General features: G+C 42.0%; 1 protein-coding gene across 5 annotated transcripts in view; it reads right to left on the reverse strand.

The window, feature by feature from the left end:
* Positions 1-19,403, reverse strand: part of sntg1 (syntrophin, gamma 1) — a 594,367-nt gene that overhangs the window by 180,216 nt on the left and 394,748 nt on the right. For all 5 annotated transcript variants that reach the window (XM_043688308.2, XM_087986417.1, XM_043688306.2 and 2 more), the window contains one exon: positions 10,200-10,256. In XM_043688308.2, coding sequence (XP_043544243.2) covers positions 10,200-10,256 — 57 coding nt within the window. The remainder of the gene's footprint in view (positions 1-10,199; positions 10,257-19,403) is intronic.

A 19,403-nucleotide genomic window follows, 5' to 3' on the forward strand; every position in this document is an offset into this window, starting at 1 on the left:
CAAACTTTAGATGATAATGGTTAGGGGTTCTAAAATGTTCGCATTTATTTTTTAAACCATAAAATGGAAAATACATTGTTCTAGGGATGTGTTAGTCTTTAGTGTCATTATTTTCATTAGTATTAACTGTCACTAATTAAATTTTGCATCAATATCATCAGCTGCAGTACACTAGTATTTGGTATTCATATTGATAGCCGATGTTGGCATGTACACTGACCCAAACTGGAGAAACCTCTTGGATAAGATTTAAATGTATTCAAAAGAATATGCATCAGAGAAGCAAACATTTCATCGTCAGACAGTTCTAATTCATTGATATGGGGATCACAGAAGATTGGCTATTTCTGATTTCTATTACATTTCAATCTGGAGCATCTGTTTCCTCTTTGATTCTTGCAAATGGAACATCTAATAGTGGAACAATAATAGTGCTATTATTTATTAGTGCATTTGCTGTGCAAATTATACATGCAGATAATTTCATTAACTGAATATAATTAACTGACTGAAACACAAAAAAAAATGATGTTGGCTCTTGACATGTTCTGTGAATATTAAGACAACTGGATGCCAGGTGAATAATTAAAAAACAAATTGGCTCTAACATTTTGTATATATAATATATATATCATATACATAAATTCAAAACTGTCAACCTGTCAGATATGAAACAGGCCTTTTCTTCTGTACTTTATGTTAACAGTTAAGACATTCTAACATAAATGGAAATGTTGCTATTCACCATACATTCTCTGATCAGATACATGTACATGTACAGGTACATAGAGATCTTATTTTATCATATCACAAGATATAGTATTAAAATGAGAGGCAAGCTGGAGCAAAACATGACATAAGGGCAACTATAGTAACATGAGGGAGGAGCTGGGCAGAATTGACTGGGAGAGGAGCTTAGTAGCAAAGACAATGGAACAGCAATGGCAGGAGTTTCTGGGAGTAATTCCGGAGACACAGCAGAGATTCATCCCAAGGAAAAAGAAGCATGGTACGGTAAGGATGAGGCAACCATGGCTGGCTAAGGAAGTTAGGGATGGCATAAAATCAAGAGAGAAAGCATATAGTGTGGCGACGGGCAGTGGGAAACCAGAGGATTGGGAAGTTTACAAAGACCAACCGATGGCAACAAAAATGAAATCAGAAGGGAGAAGATTAAATATGAGGGTAAGCTAGCCAGTAATATAAAGGAAGACTGTAAGAATTTCTTCAGGCATATAAAGGGCAAAAGAGAGGCAAAAGTGGGCATTGGACTGCTGAAAAATGATGCTGGAGAGATAATAGTGGGGAATAAAGAAATGGTCGAAGGTAACTGAATAATTACTTTGCGTCAGTTTTCTCTTTGGAAGGCAAGAGTAATATCCAAAACATTCAAAAGAGTCAGGGGCAGAACAGAGTATGGTGGCCATCACCAAGGAGAAGGTGCTAGAAAACTGAATGGCCCGATGGTAGATAAATCACCTGGACCAGATGGACCATACCCCAGAGTTTGAAGGGAGAACTGAAGAGATAATGAAGGTGTTAGTAGTGATCTTTCAGGAATCGCTAGAGTTAGGGAGGGTCACAGAGGACTGGAAAATCGATAACATGACAGTCCTGTTTAAAAAGTGAGAAAGGCAAAAGACAGAAAATTACACACAGATTAGCCTAACCACAGTTGTGGGTAAGATACTGAAATCCATTGTGAACAATGAGATTTCTGAGTACTTGGAAGTGTACAGTAAAATAGGGCAAAATCAACGTGGCTTCATCACAGGGAGGTCATGCCTACTAGGATTCTTTGAGGAAGTAATGAACAGGTTAGGCCAAGGAGACCCAATGGAGGTTACCTATCTGGACTTTGATAGGTAACCTATCAAAGTTACCTATGATAGGCAACTTTCATAGTTAGAAGGCCTTTGACAAGGAGCTGCACAGGAAGCTACCGAATAAGATAAGGGCCCAAGATTTTAGAAGCAAGGATAGAAGCTTGGCTGTCAGGTAGAAAACAAAAAGTGATGATAAAAGGGTCTTTCTCAGGATGGTGTTCCGCAAGGCTCACTGTTAGGACCACAACTTTTCACTTAATACATTAATGATTAGATGAAGGAATTGAGCGTTTTCTGGATATGTTTGCAGATAATACAAAGTAGAGGGACAGGTAGCATTGTGAAAACAGGGAGGCCACTTCACTGAGTATAGGTTCTTGATTGTCAAGGGGATCAAGGGTTACGGGGAAAATGTGGTAGAATAGGGCAGAGATACTTATTAGTTGAAACTTTATTGCTGGAACAGCACAGCAGGTCAGGCAGCATCCAGGGAACAGGAGATTCGACGTTTCGGGCACAGGCCCTTCTTCAGGAATGAGCAGAGAGTGTTCAGCAGGAGAAGATAAAAGGTAGGGAGGAGGGACTTGGAGGAGGGGAGTTGGAAATGTGATAGGTGGAAAGAGGTCAAGGTGAGGGTGATAGGTCGGAGTAGGATGGAGGCGGAGAGGTCAAGAAGAAGACTGCAGGTCAGGAAGGCGGTGCCGGGCTGGAGGGATTCGGCTGAGACAAGGTGGGGGGAGGGGGGATGAAGAAACTGGTGAAGTCCAAGTTCATCCCCTGTGGTTGGAGGGTTCCCAGTCGGAAGATAAGACGCTCCTCCTCCGACCGTCGCGTTGTTGTGGTTTGGCGGTGGATGAGTCCAATGACCTGCATATCCTCGGTGGAGTGGGAGGGGGAGTTGAAATGCTGTGCTACAGGGTGGTTGGGTTGGTTCGTCCGGGTGGCCCAGAGGTGCTCTCTGAATCGCTCCGCAAGTAGGCGGCCTGTCTCCCCAATATAGAGGAGGCCACACCGGCTGCAGCGGATGCAGTAGATGATGTGGGTGGAGGTGCAGGTGAATCTGTGGCGGATATGGAAGTTTCCTTTGGGGCCTTGGAGAGAAGTGAGGGGGGAGGTGTGGGCGCAAGTGTTGCACCTCCTGCGGTTGCAAGGGAAGGTGCCGGGAGTGGAGGTTGGGTCGGTGGGGGGTGTGGATCTGACAAGGGAGTCGCGGAGGGAGTGGTCTCTACGGAAAGCTGATAGGGGAGGGGAGGGAAATATATCCTTGGTGCTGGGGTCTGTTTGGAGGTGGCGGAAGTGACGGCGGATGATGCGCTGTACATGGAGATTGGTGGGGTGGTAGGTGAGGACCAGTGGGGTTCTGTCCTGGTGGCGGTTGGAGGGGCGGGGCTCAAGGGCGGAGGAGCGGGAAGTGGAGGAGATGCGGTGGAGGGCACTGTCGACCACGTCGGGGGGGAAATTGCGGTCCTTGAAGAAGGAGGCCATCTGTGTTGTACGTATTTTGAACTGGTCCTCCTGGGAGCAGATGCGGCGGAGACGAAGGAATTGGGAGAATGGGATGGCGTTTTTACAGGGGGCAGGATGGGAGGAGGTGTAGTCCAGGTAGCTGTGGGAGTCGGTTGGTTTGTAGTAAAGGTCACTTCCGCCACCTCCAAACAGACCCCAGCACCAAGGATATATTTCCCTCCCCTCCCCTATCAGCTTTCCGTAGAGACCACTCCCTCCGCGACTCCCTTGTCAGATCCACACCCCCCACCGACCCAACCTCCACTCCCGGCACCTTCCCTTGCAACCGCAGGAGGTGCAACACTTGCGCCCACACCTCCCCCCTCACTTCTCTCCAAGGCCCCAAAGGAAACTTCCATATCCGCCACAGATTCACCTGCACCTCCACCCACATCATCTACTGCATCCGCTGCAGCTGGTGTGGCCTCCTCTATATTGGGGAGACAGGCCGCCTACTTGCGGAGCGATTCAGAGAGCACCTCTGGGCCACCCGGACGAACCAACCCAACCACCCTGTAGCACAGCATTTCAACTCCCCCTCCCACTCCACCGAGGATATGCAGGTCATTGGACTCATCCACCGCCAAACCACAACAACGCGACGGTCGGAGGAGGAGCGTCTTATCTTCCGACTGGGAACCCTCCAACCACAAGGGATGAACTTGGACTTCACCAGTTTCTTCATCCCCCCTCCCCCCACCTTGTCTCAGCCGAATCCCTCCAGCCCGGCACCGCCTTCCTGACCTGCAGTCTTCTTCTTGACCTCTCCGCCTCCATCCTACTCCGACCTATCACCCTCACCTTGACCTCTTTCCACCTATCACATTTCCAACGCCCCTCCTCCAAGTCCCTCCTCCCTACCTTTTATCTTCTCCTGCTGAACACTCTCTGCTCATTCCTGAAGAAGGGCCTGTGCCCGAAACGTCGAATCTCCTGTTCCCTGGATGCTGCCTGACCTGCTGTGCTGTTCCAGCAATAAAGTTTCAACTTTGATCTCCAGCATCTGCAGACCTCACTTTCTCCTCTGAGATACTTATTAGCCATGTTTGAGTGATGGAGCAGACTTGATGGGCTGAATGGCCTAAGTTTTGCTCCTATGTCTCATGACATGCAGTTAAACTCTAAAACAGTTCTGTTGCTGACAGCATTATCTCACATCTTCACTGTACTTGGGATTGTTTACTACTTTCTTTGGATTACTTCTGTGGTCAGTAAGAATTTATTTCAAATTTGTTACTTGTAGTTAAATCACTGATTTAATTACTTGCAAATCTCAATTATAGTGTCCCACTCATTATACAGTAAGTGCAGCTATCCTTATACAACAATTGATGGTTCATGTTTAGGATTCATATAAAAAAGTATTTTCTTATCTATTTGATCTGTTACAGTAAGAATATTGGGGTATATGTCCCTCTGCTTCCCCATATTGTACCAGCTCTAAATAGGTTTAACCACCATCGACAACTGGAAAAAAATACAGGGGCTCAGTTTAAATTCAACTTGGAAAATAGTGCAACACACATGACATTCAATTCCACTCTGCACAACATTTTCCCCATAACTTCAAAAATGAGCTATCAGTTTTGCTAATACCTATTTTGTGCCAACAGTCCATAAAAGTTCCATGCCTATTTTTAGTGGAAGGCTGTACATCACCCCTGTGCTTTTCCAGAGAAAGGTAGTTTCAATGTTCATGTGTTTCTTACTTGAGTTGCACATCACTATTTAACATTTCCAGGCTTTTTAATCATATACTGTTACATTGTGCAATTTACAAATGTTAAACAGTGCATAAGATCACTATTTTTGAAGTTATTTTTGTGACCTGGAAGAGATACTGTGATATATAGATGGTTAATGACAGATGATTCTATCCAAACTTTACAGAAGATGAAGTCTGACTGAGTTAGATGCAATTGTCTACAGCTGTTTCAAGCCATATGAAACAGCACAAGTGGCTGCCTGGGAATGCACAGAGTCATACAGAATGGAAACAGATTCTTTGGTCTAACTAGTCCACGCCAACCATGTTCCCAAACTAAACTAGTCCCACCTGCCTGCTTTTGACCCATATCCCTCCGAATGTCTTTTAAACGTTGTAACTGTATCTGCATCCACTACTTCCACTACACACGAACCACTCTCTATGTAAAAAGGTTGCCCCTCAAGTCTTCCTTAAATCTTTTTCGTCTGATCTTAAAAATATCACCCAAATTTTGAACTCTCCCATCTAGGGAAAAGACCTTTACTTTTCACATTATCCATGCCCTTCATGATTTTATAAACCTCTATAATGTCACCACTCAATGTCATACACTGAAAGAAGTTCCAGTCTATCTTGCCTATTTTTATAATTCAAATTTTCCATTCCTGGCAACATCCTGATAAAACTTTTCTGAACCCTCTCCAATTTAATAATATCTTTCCTAAAGAAGGGTAATCAGAACTGCATAAAGTACTCCAGAAGAGGCCTCACCAATGTCCTGTTCAACCTCAACATGACATTTCAACTCCTAGGCTCAAAGGAGTAATGAAGACTATCATGCTAAATGCCTTCTTAATGATACTGCCGACCCGTATTGCAAATTTCAAAGAATTGTGTACCTGAACCCCTTGGTCTGTTTGTTCAACAACACAACCCGGGGCCTTAACATTAATTGTCTAAGTCCTGCCTTTTTTTGTTTTACCAAAATACAATACCTCACATTTATCCAAATCAAACTCCATCTGCCACTCCTCAGCCCATTCACCCAGTTGATCAAGATCCCTTTCTAAGCTTAGATAACCTTCTTCACTGTCAACTGTACCACCGATTTTGGTGTCATCTCCAAATTTAATAACCATGCCTCCTATATTCTCATCCAAATCATTTATGTAAATGACAAACAAAAGTAGATCCAGTACCGATCAGTGTGGAACACTGCTGGTTACAGAGCTCCAGTCCAAAAAAAACCCTCCACCACCATCCTCTGTCTTCCACTGTAAAGGCAATTTTATATCCAATTGTTAGGCTCATCCTGGATCCCATGTGATTGAACTTTACTAATTAACCTACCATGCGCAACCTTGTCGAAGGTTTTGTCAAAGTCCATGTAAACAATACCTACCACACTTCCTCATATATCCCTAATCAGCCCTTGCTTCTCCAAGTGTATGTAAATCCTATCTTTCTAAACCTCCTCTCACTTACCCAACACCAACGTCAGGCTCACAGGTCTATAGTTCTCAGGCTTCTCATTGCAGCCTTTCTTGACTAAAGGCACATTAAGCCACCTTCCAGTCCTCTAGCACCTCACCCATGGTTAAAGATGATATGCCAGCTAGGAGTCAGGCAATTTCTTCCCTAACTACTGACAATGTCCTGGGATACACTTAGAATCAAAGAGTCATAGACATTTACAGCATGGAAACAGACCCTTCCATACTTGTCCTTGCTGACCAGATATCCTAAATTGATCTAGTCCCATTTGCCAGCATTTGGGCCATATCCCTCTGAACCCTTCCTATTCATATATCCATCCAGATGCTTTTTAAATGTTGTAATTGTATCAGCCTCCACCACATCCTCTGGTAACTCATTCCATTCACGGACCACGTTTTGCATGGAAAAGCTGCCCCTTAGGTCCCTTTTACATCTTTCCCCTGTCACCCTAAACCTATGCCCTCTAGTTCTAGACTCCCTCACCCCAGGAAAGGACATTGTCTACTTACCCTATCCATGCCCCTCATTGATCAGGTCCCAGATATTTACCCACCTCTATATTTTCTAAGACCTCCAGCATTTCATCTTGTATAATGTGAACTGTTTTAAAAATATTACAATATATCTTCAAGAGTTCTCTTGCCTCCATTTCTTTCTTTACAGTTGAAACTGACACAAAATATTTATTTAATATCTCTCTCATCACCTGAGGTTCAACATATAGACAATCTTGTAGATCTTTAAGGGCCCCTCTTCTCTCTCGCTAGTTGCTCTTTTACTCTTAATGTTCTTTAACAATCTCTTTGGATTATCCATAATCTTATCTGCCAAAGCTATATCATATCCCTTCTCTGTCCTCCAGATTTCCCTCTTAAGAATGCTCCTACACTCTTTATACTCTTCAAGAGATTCATTTGACCCCAGTTATCTATATCTAATATATGATTCTTTCTTATTCTTGACAAGAACCTCAATACTTTTATTCATGGTGATTAGTCGGAGCCTAGGAAGAACAGAGGACAAGAGGGAACTTCCTTAGCATGTCGAGTAGTCCCTTAAGGTAACAGCACAGGTAGATAAAAGTGGTTAAGAAGGCATATGAGATACTGGCCTCTATTAGATGAGCCATAAAGTTTAAGAGTAGGGAGGTGATGCTGGAATTGTATGCAAATTTGGTTAGGCCACACGAGAGTAATGTGTGTTGTTCTAACAGGCATAAATGGGGCCCCATGTAGGTTTAATGAAAGTGACAGGAGATAAATAAGTTGTTCAAAGTGAGAACAAGCTTGGCCAGGCAGAAGAGGGTGGTGGATGGGGATTGTTTGTGCCCTTTTTCCAAGAACAAGCTACAAGTCCTAAGAACATCTGACAGATAGCCATATAGAGGGATCACACATCCATGGTGAAGAGAAGGTAAAGATTAGATTACATTACATTACAATGTGGAAGCAGGCCCTTCGGCCCAACAAGTCCACACCAACCCGCCGAAGCGCAACCCACCCATACCCCTACATTAACCCCTTACCTAATACTACGGGCAATTTAGCATGGTCAATTCACCTGACCTGCACATCTTTAGACTGTGGGAGGAAACCGGAGCACCTGGAGGAAACCCACGCAGACACGGGGAGAACGTGCAAACTCCACACAGTCAGTTGCCTGAGGCAGGAATTGAACCTTGGTCTCTGGCGCTGTGAGGCAGCAGTGCTAACCACTGTGATGTAGTGTTAGAATGATCACAGATGTAAGTATGGAGGAATTGGACAAGGGGAGAACAAATCTGGGTAAGTTAGGAAGAAATAAGCTCTGTTAGACAGGAACAGGCAGAAATAATGGATTGCCCAGGGACTCCTGTTTGTGGATTTTGGGGAGAACATAGAAGCAGGCTGTTGGCCGGGGTGGGGGGAGATCCCCAGATGGGATGAGATTAGCGATACTTGTGAACAATGGCCTATCATTCAATGCTGGAATTGAGGCTGATACAATTGAGATGAGTATACTTATGAGGAGCATGGACAAAATATACAGGAAGAAACTTTTGTCTTGGTGGGGGGATCAATGACCAAGGGGCATAGGTTTAATTTAAGGGATGTGAGGATTTTTCTTCATCCAGAGGGTGGTGGGAATCCAGAAATCACTGCATGTAGGCATGGTTAAGGCAGAAACCCTCAAAACATTTAATAAGTGTTTAGATGTTCACTTGCAATGCCAAGTCATATAAGGATGTGGACCAAGAGCTTGAAAATAGGATTAGAAAATTAGGTGGTTGTTTTTGATCTTTGCAGACTTGATGGACCAAATGGCCTTTTTTTGTGCTGTTGAGCTTGATGACTCAATGACATTATGCTCCACCTCCTTTAAGATCTTTAAACTCTCTGAAGTCATGAACTTCTCTCAATATGCCCATTTCCTTTGGGATTACCAATGGTATTGTGTAAAAGCAAAGATAACAGTTTTTAAAGATGGAATGAAAAATATCAGTGTTATGGATTAAAAAAAATGCACCAGATAGATTTTAGCTCATGGGAAGCCGAAAAATGGAGCATGGCAGCCCATTTCAGGTACCAAAGAAACCTGAAGCATATTGGTGACCAGTGCTCCTTGATGTAGACCTGATAAGCACTTGGTGCCAAACAACTGTACATAGGTGGCTCATCAATTTCAGTCCAGAATAATTGTGGCATACACCTACTCAAATCAGTATGGGGGAGAGACAAGTCGAAATGTAGGAGCGGATCCCAAATCAGTCGCTGCAGCTTAAGATATCAAGTGTAAAGCTCAAAGAAGATTCAAATTATTCTGCTTGTTAATTACAAGCATAAAACAGGTATCATAGAATCATACAGCATAGAAGAGGCCATTTGGCCCATCAAATCTGTACCAATAAAAATACATTGCTAAGTACCCCAGGCCCATAGGCTTGAATGCTATGACACTCACATGCTAATTCAAGTACATTTCAAAGGTTGTGAGGTTTCCTGCCTCAACTAACCTCCCACTCAGTGCATACACAACCCCTACCACCCTTTGGTGAAATAATATTTCCTCAAATTCTGTCTAAACATTCTGCACTTCACTTTAAAACTGTTGAAAATCTCAACAGGAAGAACAAGGCGATTTTACACATTTAACAAACAGGTGAAAATCTGGTGAAGCAGAGTACCCACCAATTATTGACCCCATCAAATCTGTAGTCTGGTTTAATCAGTGGATGAAAATCTGCTGGCTTACAGAACAGATGGGCAATGGACTCTGTTAAATTAATGGGCATGCCCTGAGACAAACATTTACTCCAATGATATTGAAATCTACTCTGAGCATTCAATCAACCTTCTCCTTGCAAGGAACAGTTGAAAGTCTCAGCTGCATCGTTTGGGGAAGGATTGCAGAATTTTATAGCAACTACTGTGAGTTAAATGAGCTTTATTGACCAGGACTTTGTGTGCAGCCTTTATATCACATCCACAATTGTTACTCGATTGAGGAGGAGAGAGAAGCAAATTGTGCTTTAGCTGAGAAATTATGCAAAGTAAAGACATTCTAACTGCACAGCTGGTTCTGAACTTTTTTGCCAACACAAAATATTGCCGATATTGCAAAGGATGGACTAGGTATTGAATAAAAATCATTTTCAAAGAACTAATAACGTTTGAAAAAGACACCTTTATACTTAGACCAAATCCACCAATTGTCTGTCTTCTGATTGAAACTGTTCTTTCCTATGGAAGGAGCATAATAATTTAGATTTTAGATTAGGTACTATAATAAAAACCCAAGCACTCAAAAATTAAACAATTTTGATATCATTTAAAATGTCAAACTCTAGGTATTACTAATATCTTCCTTCATTGGAAGAATCACAATAATCTGTACATGTATTTTTGAATTCATGCTGATAGTAGGGTATCTTACACTCAAGGAGTCTTCAGTCAGTCTTCAGCTTAGCTGGTTTTTTGTGTGCTGCCTGAAAAGATATTAAGACATCTATGCTTTGTCGAGGAGGCAGTGTTTCTGAAAGGGTTAATGTTGGCAATGGCATCCAGTTTCACCCAATGTAATGGTGCCGTAAGGACCTGGGTGGAGAAGCTTACAATCTTAAAGAGGATCGATCTTATCCTAGGTCTCGCAGTCGTCATAGTAACACTGTCTAATTTAATAATGTAATTTTATTCAATTGTTATCACGCAATAAACTACATCTTGCTTATGAAAAGAACCTCTTCTCATTAAGAATCACTAGTGGATTTTCTTTACCACTGTATACCATGTAAGCCCTTGAACACAATCACGAAGAGAGGAATGATGGACACAAACTATTCAATCACAAGCTAGTGTGGTTAACATTATAACATATGAAACATTGCTTACTGTTAGGGCAAAAGCTCACTGCATCTTCTTCTCTGCAGGAAGTGAAGAGAACAGTGGCAAGTCTTCATCTAGAATTAGGCTTCTGGGAGAAAGCATCCCTCCCAACAGGATCTATTAGCAACTTAAAGATCAACATCTTCTTCACTCAGCAGCATCATTGCTGTGAGAATGCAATCACAGAGACTAAGATCACAGGCTAAAGGTGGGTGGGTAGGTGACTTGCACAAAGATTTTCTAGAGGTGAGATTCATGGGCTGAGAATAGCAGAAGAGTTGGAAGCAAAAATAGGGGTAGCTTTCAGCAGAAATACCCTACCATGCATTTGTTACTCCAGGCACTGTGTGCCTTTGACCATGGATCTTTATACTTAGAACTTAATTTAGAGTAGTATGACAGAGAGACTATTGAGACTATTAAGACCTTGCCCTCCAGATTTACAACCTGCCAGACAGGCAGTTGAATAAATGCTGGAAGATGGGAAAAGAAGATGGGGCTGGCCCAAAGAAATCTGGTGAAGTATATTTAAGGAGGATCTTTAACAGCAGAACACCACCTGAGCCCGAGCAAAGGACATGGCAACAAACCAGAGATGGCAATGGAGTCTTGCTGCTCTTTATAAGGCACAGGACTGGAGGAACAAAGTTTATGTAACTGCAACGTTTGAATAGTCTAGAGGAAGTGGTCGGCTTGGTGTTGAAATTCTTGATTCAAAAATTTAAATGGAAACAGTTTCTTCCAGATATGGTCTGGTAGGTTTCCTACGGAGCACGAAATAGGAAAGAGAATGAAGCTAGGCCACACCAGAAAAAATAGCCATGGAAAGTTACTCTATCAGAAAAGGGGAAAAGAGAGAGAAAGGATGTTAACAGGAGGTCTCATCTGCTGAGGGTCTTTGGGGACAATTCTCCTACCTCAATTTTGAAGATAGCCAGTGCTTGAAATAAAAGCATGATGAGGCTGTGATTGAAATCTGATCATTGCAGCAACTACAACTAAAACCTCAAAGCAGCTTAGATGAAGTCTGTTTTGTCAATAGTTGTCAAAGTGACCATGGTTCTTAACCATAATGCAAGTGGCTCTTTCCATGCTGCTCCCGGAGATGGCAGCAATATTTTTTTAACTTCATTTCAGTGCACTGCTGCCCAATGTGACTGTGGTTTGCGACACACAGATAGTTTAATCTCATTCCTTCTTGTCAGGCTCAAACTGGGAGAGTGATCACAGGAATTTGCACAGATTGCAGACTTTCCATTGTGCAAGTTGCCATTGCTTTGTACAATCTGTAATTCAAATCAGGTATTTCCTGAACTGAAAGTGATTTCAACCTGTCATATGCAGTTGATGTATGACCACAAATAGTGTGTCAAAGCGGGTCAATAGGAAATAACTCGTGTAGTAGTCAAGATTTCTTCACTCTGCAATCTCTTGACAACTGTATTTGACTCATTTGACTATGGCAATTAGCGACATCCAAAGATGGTTAGTCAGTAGCAAGATTAATCCACGTACAGCTCATGAACCTGCTCAGGATGTGCACATACATATAACATGCATTCAAAAAGAGTCATGCTACTGTAAGAAATATTATAGAGCACTGTACCTGTACTAACAAGCATGGCTTTCCAGTGCCATATCTGCTTGGGAGGAACCTTACATTGCCCAGTTAAGGAGGTATTAAGATAATGATTGTGTCCTACCTGCTGCACATCCTTTCCCTGAGTGATAAAAACTCTTTGCGCCACATATCAGATGAAAAACTGAGCAGTCGTCTTGGTAGTGGAGGAGAAAGTTAAGAAAGAAGTGAATGTAGTAGGTGTCATGTAAGATGTGCTCTTTGGGGAGTTTGATCATAATAAGTCTCTTATCCATGTTTATCTCATATTAAATCTGGATGTGAGAATATAAATTTTGTGTGTACATAGTATTTAATATTACACTTCTAACTTTGTATTGCAAAATTTATTGCTGTTTTGTTTAAAACTGTAAAATGTTGTGATTTTCTTCTCCTTTTGAGTTGCTGGATATCTCAATTTGTCAACTATTTTTAAAAAGTTACTGTCCTTCATTAGATCATAATGTACATTTGGTCCCTTGATCTGGGCTCATAGGTCAAAATACGAGGCTTCCTAATGTTACAGCCAGGTTATACAGTCACCTCATCAGATTTTGGGCAATACGGTCACACTCCTGAAGAGACTAGGCTTGCTTGTGGAGTAACCAGTACAAGCAACTATTAACCAATATTGCAGTTCTGAAGCTGACAAGAATCATGTCCAGAAATTCCAATAAAAAAGGTGTGCTTAAACAGATCAACCTACTGAAATCAAGCAGTGAATGCTGGAAATTATCAAAGAAAGTTAGAACAAATAATCAAAAAGGATAGCAAAGGCTTCTACAGGTATATAAGAGAGTTGCATGACTGTTGGTCCTTTGAAAGATGAAACTGTAGAGTTAAGAGTGGGGAATTAAGGATAATAAGGAAGTGGCAGTGGAGATAGTGGATCCATTGGGTACAATATTCCAAAAATACCCTGCACATGGGGAAGGTCCCAGTGGATTGGAAAAAATGCTAATGTAACTCCCTAATTCAAAAAGGGAGGGTGGCAATATGTAGGAAATTACAGACCAATCAGTTTAACATCTGTTTTTGGGAAAGTGTTAGAATCAATTATCCAGGAAACAATATCTGGACACTTGGAAAGTCAAAATGTTATCCATCAGAGTCAGCATGGTTTTATGAAAGGCAAATCATGTTTGACTAATTTGCTACAGTTCTTCAAAGACGTAACAAGTAAAGTGGATAATGGGGTTTCTGTAGATGTTATATATCTGGACCTCTGGAAGACAATTGATAAGGTGCCGCACAAAAGGTGAATTCACAAGGTTGGATCATGTGGGATTAGTGGTAATTTATTAGCTTGGATAGATGACTCACTGATGGACAGAAGACAGAGAATTGGAATAAATGTTTTTTTTTCTGGATGGCAAGATGCAGCTAGTGGGGTGCCTGAGGGTTCAGTCTTGAACCTCAGCTATTTACAATCTATATTAATGACTTGGATACAGGGACAGAAGGCTATATAGCCAAATTTGCAGATGACATTGGCAGGACGGTAAATTGCAATGAGGAAATAAGAACCTTACAAATGGATATAGATCGGATAGGATATTGGGCCAAAATATAACAGATGGAGTTTTACATGGATAAGTGTGAGGTCATGCAGTTTTGTTGAAAAATTGGGAAGATGACCTATTATCTAAATGGGGAGAGCAGAGGGTGCTCTCGTGCAGAAGGATCTGGGTCTCTTTGTTCACATTTCACAGAAACTAGTGTACAGGTATAGTAGATAATAAAGAAAGTGAATTGAATGTTGGCTTTTATAGCTAAAGCAATAGAATATAAAGGTAAGGAAGTATTATTGCAACTATACAAAGGCATTTTGTATAGTTGCAATAATACCACACCTGGACTATTGTGCACAGTTTTGGTCCCCTTATTTGAGGAAAGATGTAGTGGCATTGGAAGCAGTTCAGAGGAAGTTCAATGGATTGATTCCAGAGATGAGAGGTTTGTTGCAAGAAGAGTGATTGAACAGTTTAGGTCTATACTCTTTGGAATTTAGAAGAATGATGATAAAAGGTATGGATAAAATAGATGTGGCGCGGATGCTTCCTCTTGTGGATTACGCACATTTGAAAGTAAATTTGTTCCAAACAATGAAAAATTAGATTAATAAGTGTAGAGATAAAAATCTGAGTACAGGCATACACAAAAAACTCCATTTGTAGCTGTCTCCAATAATTCTTACGATGTTACTGTTTTATAAGAGTGCTTAACAATCATCATTAAGGAAGTTATATAGCAAAAGAAACCAGACATGTTTGCATTTTTGTAATAATGCTTTAGTTTTATGACTCTATGACTATATATGCATCTGAAAGTTGGGCTGAAATTGGCAATGTGTTTCAGCGAAGTGAAAACAATGAAGGTTTGATAGGAGTTCCTCTGCTTGGTTCAAATGAGTTGAAAACAAAGGGAGAACTATCCTTAGGGAAAACCCAGTAATACTTAATAAACTCAAACCAGTACTTTCAAACAATTTTGCCTGAAGGTTTCTTTAACTATTGTTCTGGTAGAGTGGAATCTGCTTAGCAATACAAAAGAGATAGGGTCTGCAGTAATGGAAACCTAGACTATTATAGAATTACTTAATTTTTAAATGGTTTGTATCATAAGAAGTGTATTAGTTCCAATTCAAAGCTCATTCCTATTTGCTAACTCATTTTGGTTGATTTACCAGATGTTTGAATGTGTTTTATACCTGGTTGAGGGGACAATACATCTATTATGGATCAATTAGAGATCCATTGCCATTGGAGCATTTATTTTATCATGTGTGCTTAATCAGTGAGTCTTTTAATTTTGATAATGATATTCGTCCCTGCCAGAACCCAATGCACTGACTGGCTGGTCTGACATTTATTCATTACCATAAAAAACTGACTAACATCCAGTCTCCAAGTTTCACAACCAATAACGGAGTTTACGTGCATGGTATGTCTGTTTTGTCAAAATTAAGGATTTCTAATTAGAAGGACCATGATTTAGATCAAAAAATGTAGCACCACCGTAATTTTTAAGGCTACACCAACCACAGGAAGAAAGAGAAGATCCATGGAGGTCCTGCTAAATGTGTTCTCTCGTATCCAGCAGACAACGTACAAAACTCTTTAAAAAAACTCTTTAAAAGGCAGAAAACGTGAGCAGCATAGCATTTTTATGTACTGTTGGGACAACATACCAATGCTTTTGGACCATGTGAAAAACTAGAAGCTATTGAACTCTTTAGATTTCTGGATTACACATGGTTTTACCAAGGACTGAGGTCAAAAGCTTATGATAGGCTGGGACTCACCTACTGACAAACACTTCAGTTACATTGGAAAATTAGCCATGCAAAGCTTTGACAGAGGTAAGAAATGGGATAAAGACATGATTTGTTGTCCTTGATTGCTGGGAAATTTGGCATTTGAAAAAGATAATGGGCCCTTACATTGATAGTTACCTAGCAACCTTTTCTGGAAAGTGCAAAAATAGATAAGTCCCCTGTGCCAGATGGGATTTATTCTAGGATTCTCTGGGACGCCAGGGAGGAGATTGCTGAGCTTTTGGCTTTGATCTTTATGTTCTCATTGTCTACAGGAATAGTGCCAGAAGACTGGAGGATAGCAAATGTTCTTCCTTTGTTCAAGAAGGGGAGTAGAGACAACTCTGAAAAGTAGAGACCTGTGAGCCTTATGTCGGTTGTGGGTAAAGTGTGGAAGGTTATAAGAGACAGGATTTATAATCATTCAGAAAGGAATAAGCTGATTAGGGATAGTCAACGCAGTTTTGTGAAGGGTAGATCATGCCTCACAAACCTGAATGTTTTCTTTGAGAAGGTGACCAAACAGGTGGATGAGGGTCAAGCAACTGATATGATATAAAAGGATTTCAGTAAGGTGTTTGATAAGTTCCCCACATTAGGGTTTTGCACAAAATAAAAATAAAAGATAGACAGGGTGGTTAAGAAGGTGTTTAGCACGCTTGACTTCACAAAAGAGGGGCGGTATGGTGGCTCAGTGGTTAGCACTACTGCCTCACAACACCAGGGACCCGGGTTTGATTCCAGCCTCGGAAGACTGTCTGTGTGGAGTTTCCACATTCTTGTGTCTGTGTGGGTTTCCTCTGGATGTTCTGGTTTCTTCCCACAGTCTAAAGATGTGCAGGTTAGATAAATTAGCCATGCTAAATTGCCCATAGTGTTCTGGGATGCCGAGGTTAGGTGCATTAGTCAGGGCTAAATATAGGGGAATAGGTCTGGGTGGGTTACTCTTCGGCCCACCAAGTCCACATCAACACTCCGAAGGGTCTGTTTCCACACTGTAGGGATTTTATATGAAAAAATACTGGAGGCATGGGATTGAGGGTGATTTAGTGGTGCGAATCAGAAACTGACTAGCTGAAAGAAGACAGACGATGGTGGGTGATGGGAAATATTCATCCTGGAGTTCAGTTACTATTGGGATACTGCAAAGATCTGTTTTGGGTCCACTGTTGTTTGTCATTTATGTAAATGACCTGGATGAGGGCATAGGAGGATGGATTAGTAAATTTGTGGATGACACTAAGATTGGTAGAGTTGTGGATACTGATGAAGGATGTTGCAGGTTACAGAAAGACATAGGTAAGCGGCAGAGCTGGGCTAAGAGGTGGCAAATGCAGACAAGTGTGAAGTGATTCACTTTGAAAGGAGTAACAGGAATGCAGAGTACTGGGCTAATGGTAAGATTCTTGGTAGTATAGATGAGCAGAGAGGTCTCGGTGCCCAGGTACATAGATCCTTGAAGGTTGCCCCCAAGGTTGAAAGGGTTGTTAAGAAGGCTTACGGAGTATTAGCTTTTACTGGTAGAGGGATTGAGTTTCGGAACCATGAGATCATGCTGCAGCTGTACAAAACTCTGATGTGGCCACATTTGGAGTATTGCGTACAGTTCTGGTCACTGCATTATAGGCAGGATGTGGAAGCTTTGGAAAGGGTTCAGAGGAGATTTACTAGAATATTGTCTGGTATGGAGGGAAGGACTGACCAGGAAAGGCTGAGGGACTTGAGGCTGTTTTCATTATAGAGAAGAAGGTTGAGAGGTGACTTAATGGAGATATATCAGATAATCAGAGGGTTAGATAGGGTGGACAGTGAGAGCCTTTTTCCTCGGATGGTGATGGCAAGCACGAGGGGACAAAGCTTTAAATTGAGCAGTGATAGGTATAGGACAGATGTCAGAAGCAGTTTCTTTATTCAGAGCTCAACAGGGGTGTGGAACACACTGCCTGCAACAGTAGTAAACTCTCCAACGTTAAAGGCATTTAAATGGTCATTGGATAGGCATATGGACGACAATGGAATAGTGTGGGTAAGATGGGCTTCAGATTGGTTCCACAGGTCGGCATAACATTGAGGGCTGAAGGGCCTGTAATGTTCTATGTTCTTTTCTCGTCTTGCGGTTCTGTTTCAAAAACCTAACAAGGAAATAAAATTACATCCAAAGCTTTCAGTAAAAGTTGCAAGTCTCTGTCTCTCTCACTCTGTCACTCTCTGTCTCTGTCTCTCTTTCTTAGTTGAAGTAATTGTGTATCTGATAAAGTTTCTACATCTCAAAATTTTGATTACCTTGTAAATCCTGAGAAGCTGAACTGTGATCATTTTCAAATACTTAGCACGAGCCTGTCCAAAGGCTAAACCAAAGCTTGTCTAGAAGACCTGTCATCTGTCTACAGCTCACTAATCTCCAGATACAATGCATTATCTACCCCACTAATTTCTGGATGCAATGCATTATTCTCTGCCATTTCCGCCACCTACAATCAGACCCCACCACCAGAGATATATTTCCCTCCCCACCCCATCAGCATTTCGCAGAGATCAGTCCCTCCATGACTCCCTCTTTAGGTCCACAAACCTCCCCCCCCCCACTCAACCCACCCTTCAATTCAGGCACCTTCCCTTGCCACCGCAAAAAGTGTAAAACTTGTGTTCACACCTTCCTCCTCACCTCCGTCCAAAGCCCCAGAGGATCCTTCAACATCCAGCAGAGATTCTCCTGCACATCCTAACACCTCATCTACAGTGTCCATTGCTCTTGATGTGGTCTCCTCTACATTGGGAAGACAGGACACCAACTTTAGAACATTTCAGGGAACATCTCTGGGATACATGCACCAAACAACTCCATTTCCCTGTGGCCAATCACTTCAACCTACCCTCCCAATCTGCCAAGGCATGCAAGTCCTCACTCTCCTCCACCACCAAATCCAAGCCACCCAATGCCTGTAGGAAGAATGCCTCATCTTCCACCATGAGACCCTCCAACCACACGGCATCAGTGTTGGTTTCACCAGTTTCCTCATCCCCCCTCCCCTCACCTCTTCCCAGATCCAATCCTCCAACTTGGCACCACCCTCTTGAACTGTCCCATCCGTCCATCTTCCTTCCCACCTATCTGCTCCACCCTCCCCACTGACCTAACACTATCAGCCCCCACCTCCATCTACCTATCACTTTCCCAGCTACTTTCCCCCTCCTGCCTACCCCCATTCTCCTATTTATCTCTCAGCCCCCATCCCCCCCACATTCCTGCTGAAGGGCTTATGCCTGAAGTGTTGATTTTCCTGCTCCTTGGATGCTGCAGGACCTGCTGTGCTTTTCCAGCGCCACACTTTTCGACTCTGATCTCCAGCATCTGCAGTCCTCATGTCCTCCTTGATCAGTCTACAGCTATCAGCAATTTGATTTTCTCAATCAGAAACCCATGAGCTGTGATAACTTGTCAAATTCTATCTTTTTGTTATTCAGGCTATTGGCCAAAAGGGTGTTCTGCTTTTGCCCTTTGAAAACTACCATACGACTTTGTGTGTTTCGTGTTGGGATTGAAAAGGGATGTAGTTCCAATTTCATACTG

This window comes from Chiloscyllium plagiosum, unplaced genomic scaffold (assembly GCF_037043375.1).
Source record: "Chiloscyllium plagiosum isolate Xiang-an unplaced genomic scaffold, Cpla_swu_hap1 HiC_scaffold_4, whole genome shotgun sequence".
Lineage (NCBI taxonomy): Eukaryota > Metazoa > Chordata > Chondrichthyes > Orectolobiformes > Hemiscylliidae > Chiloscyllium > Chiloscyllium plagiosum.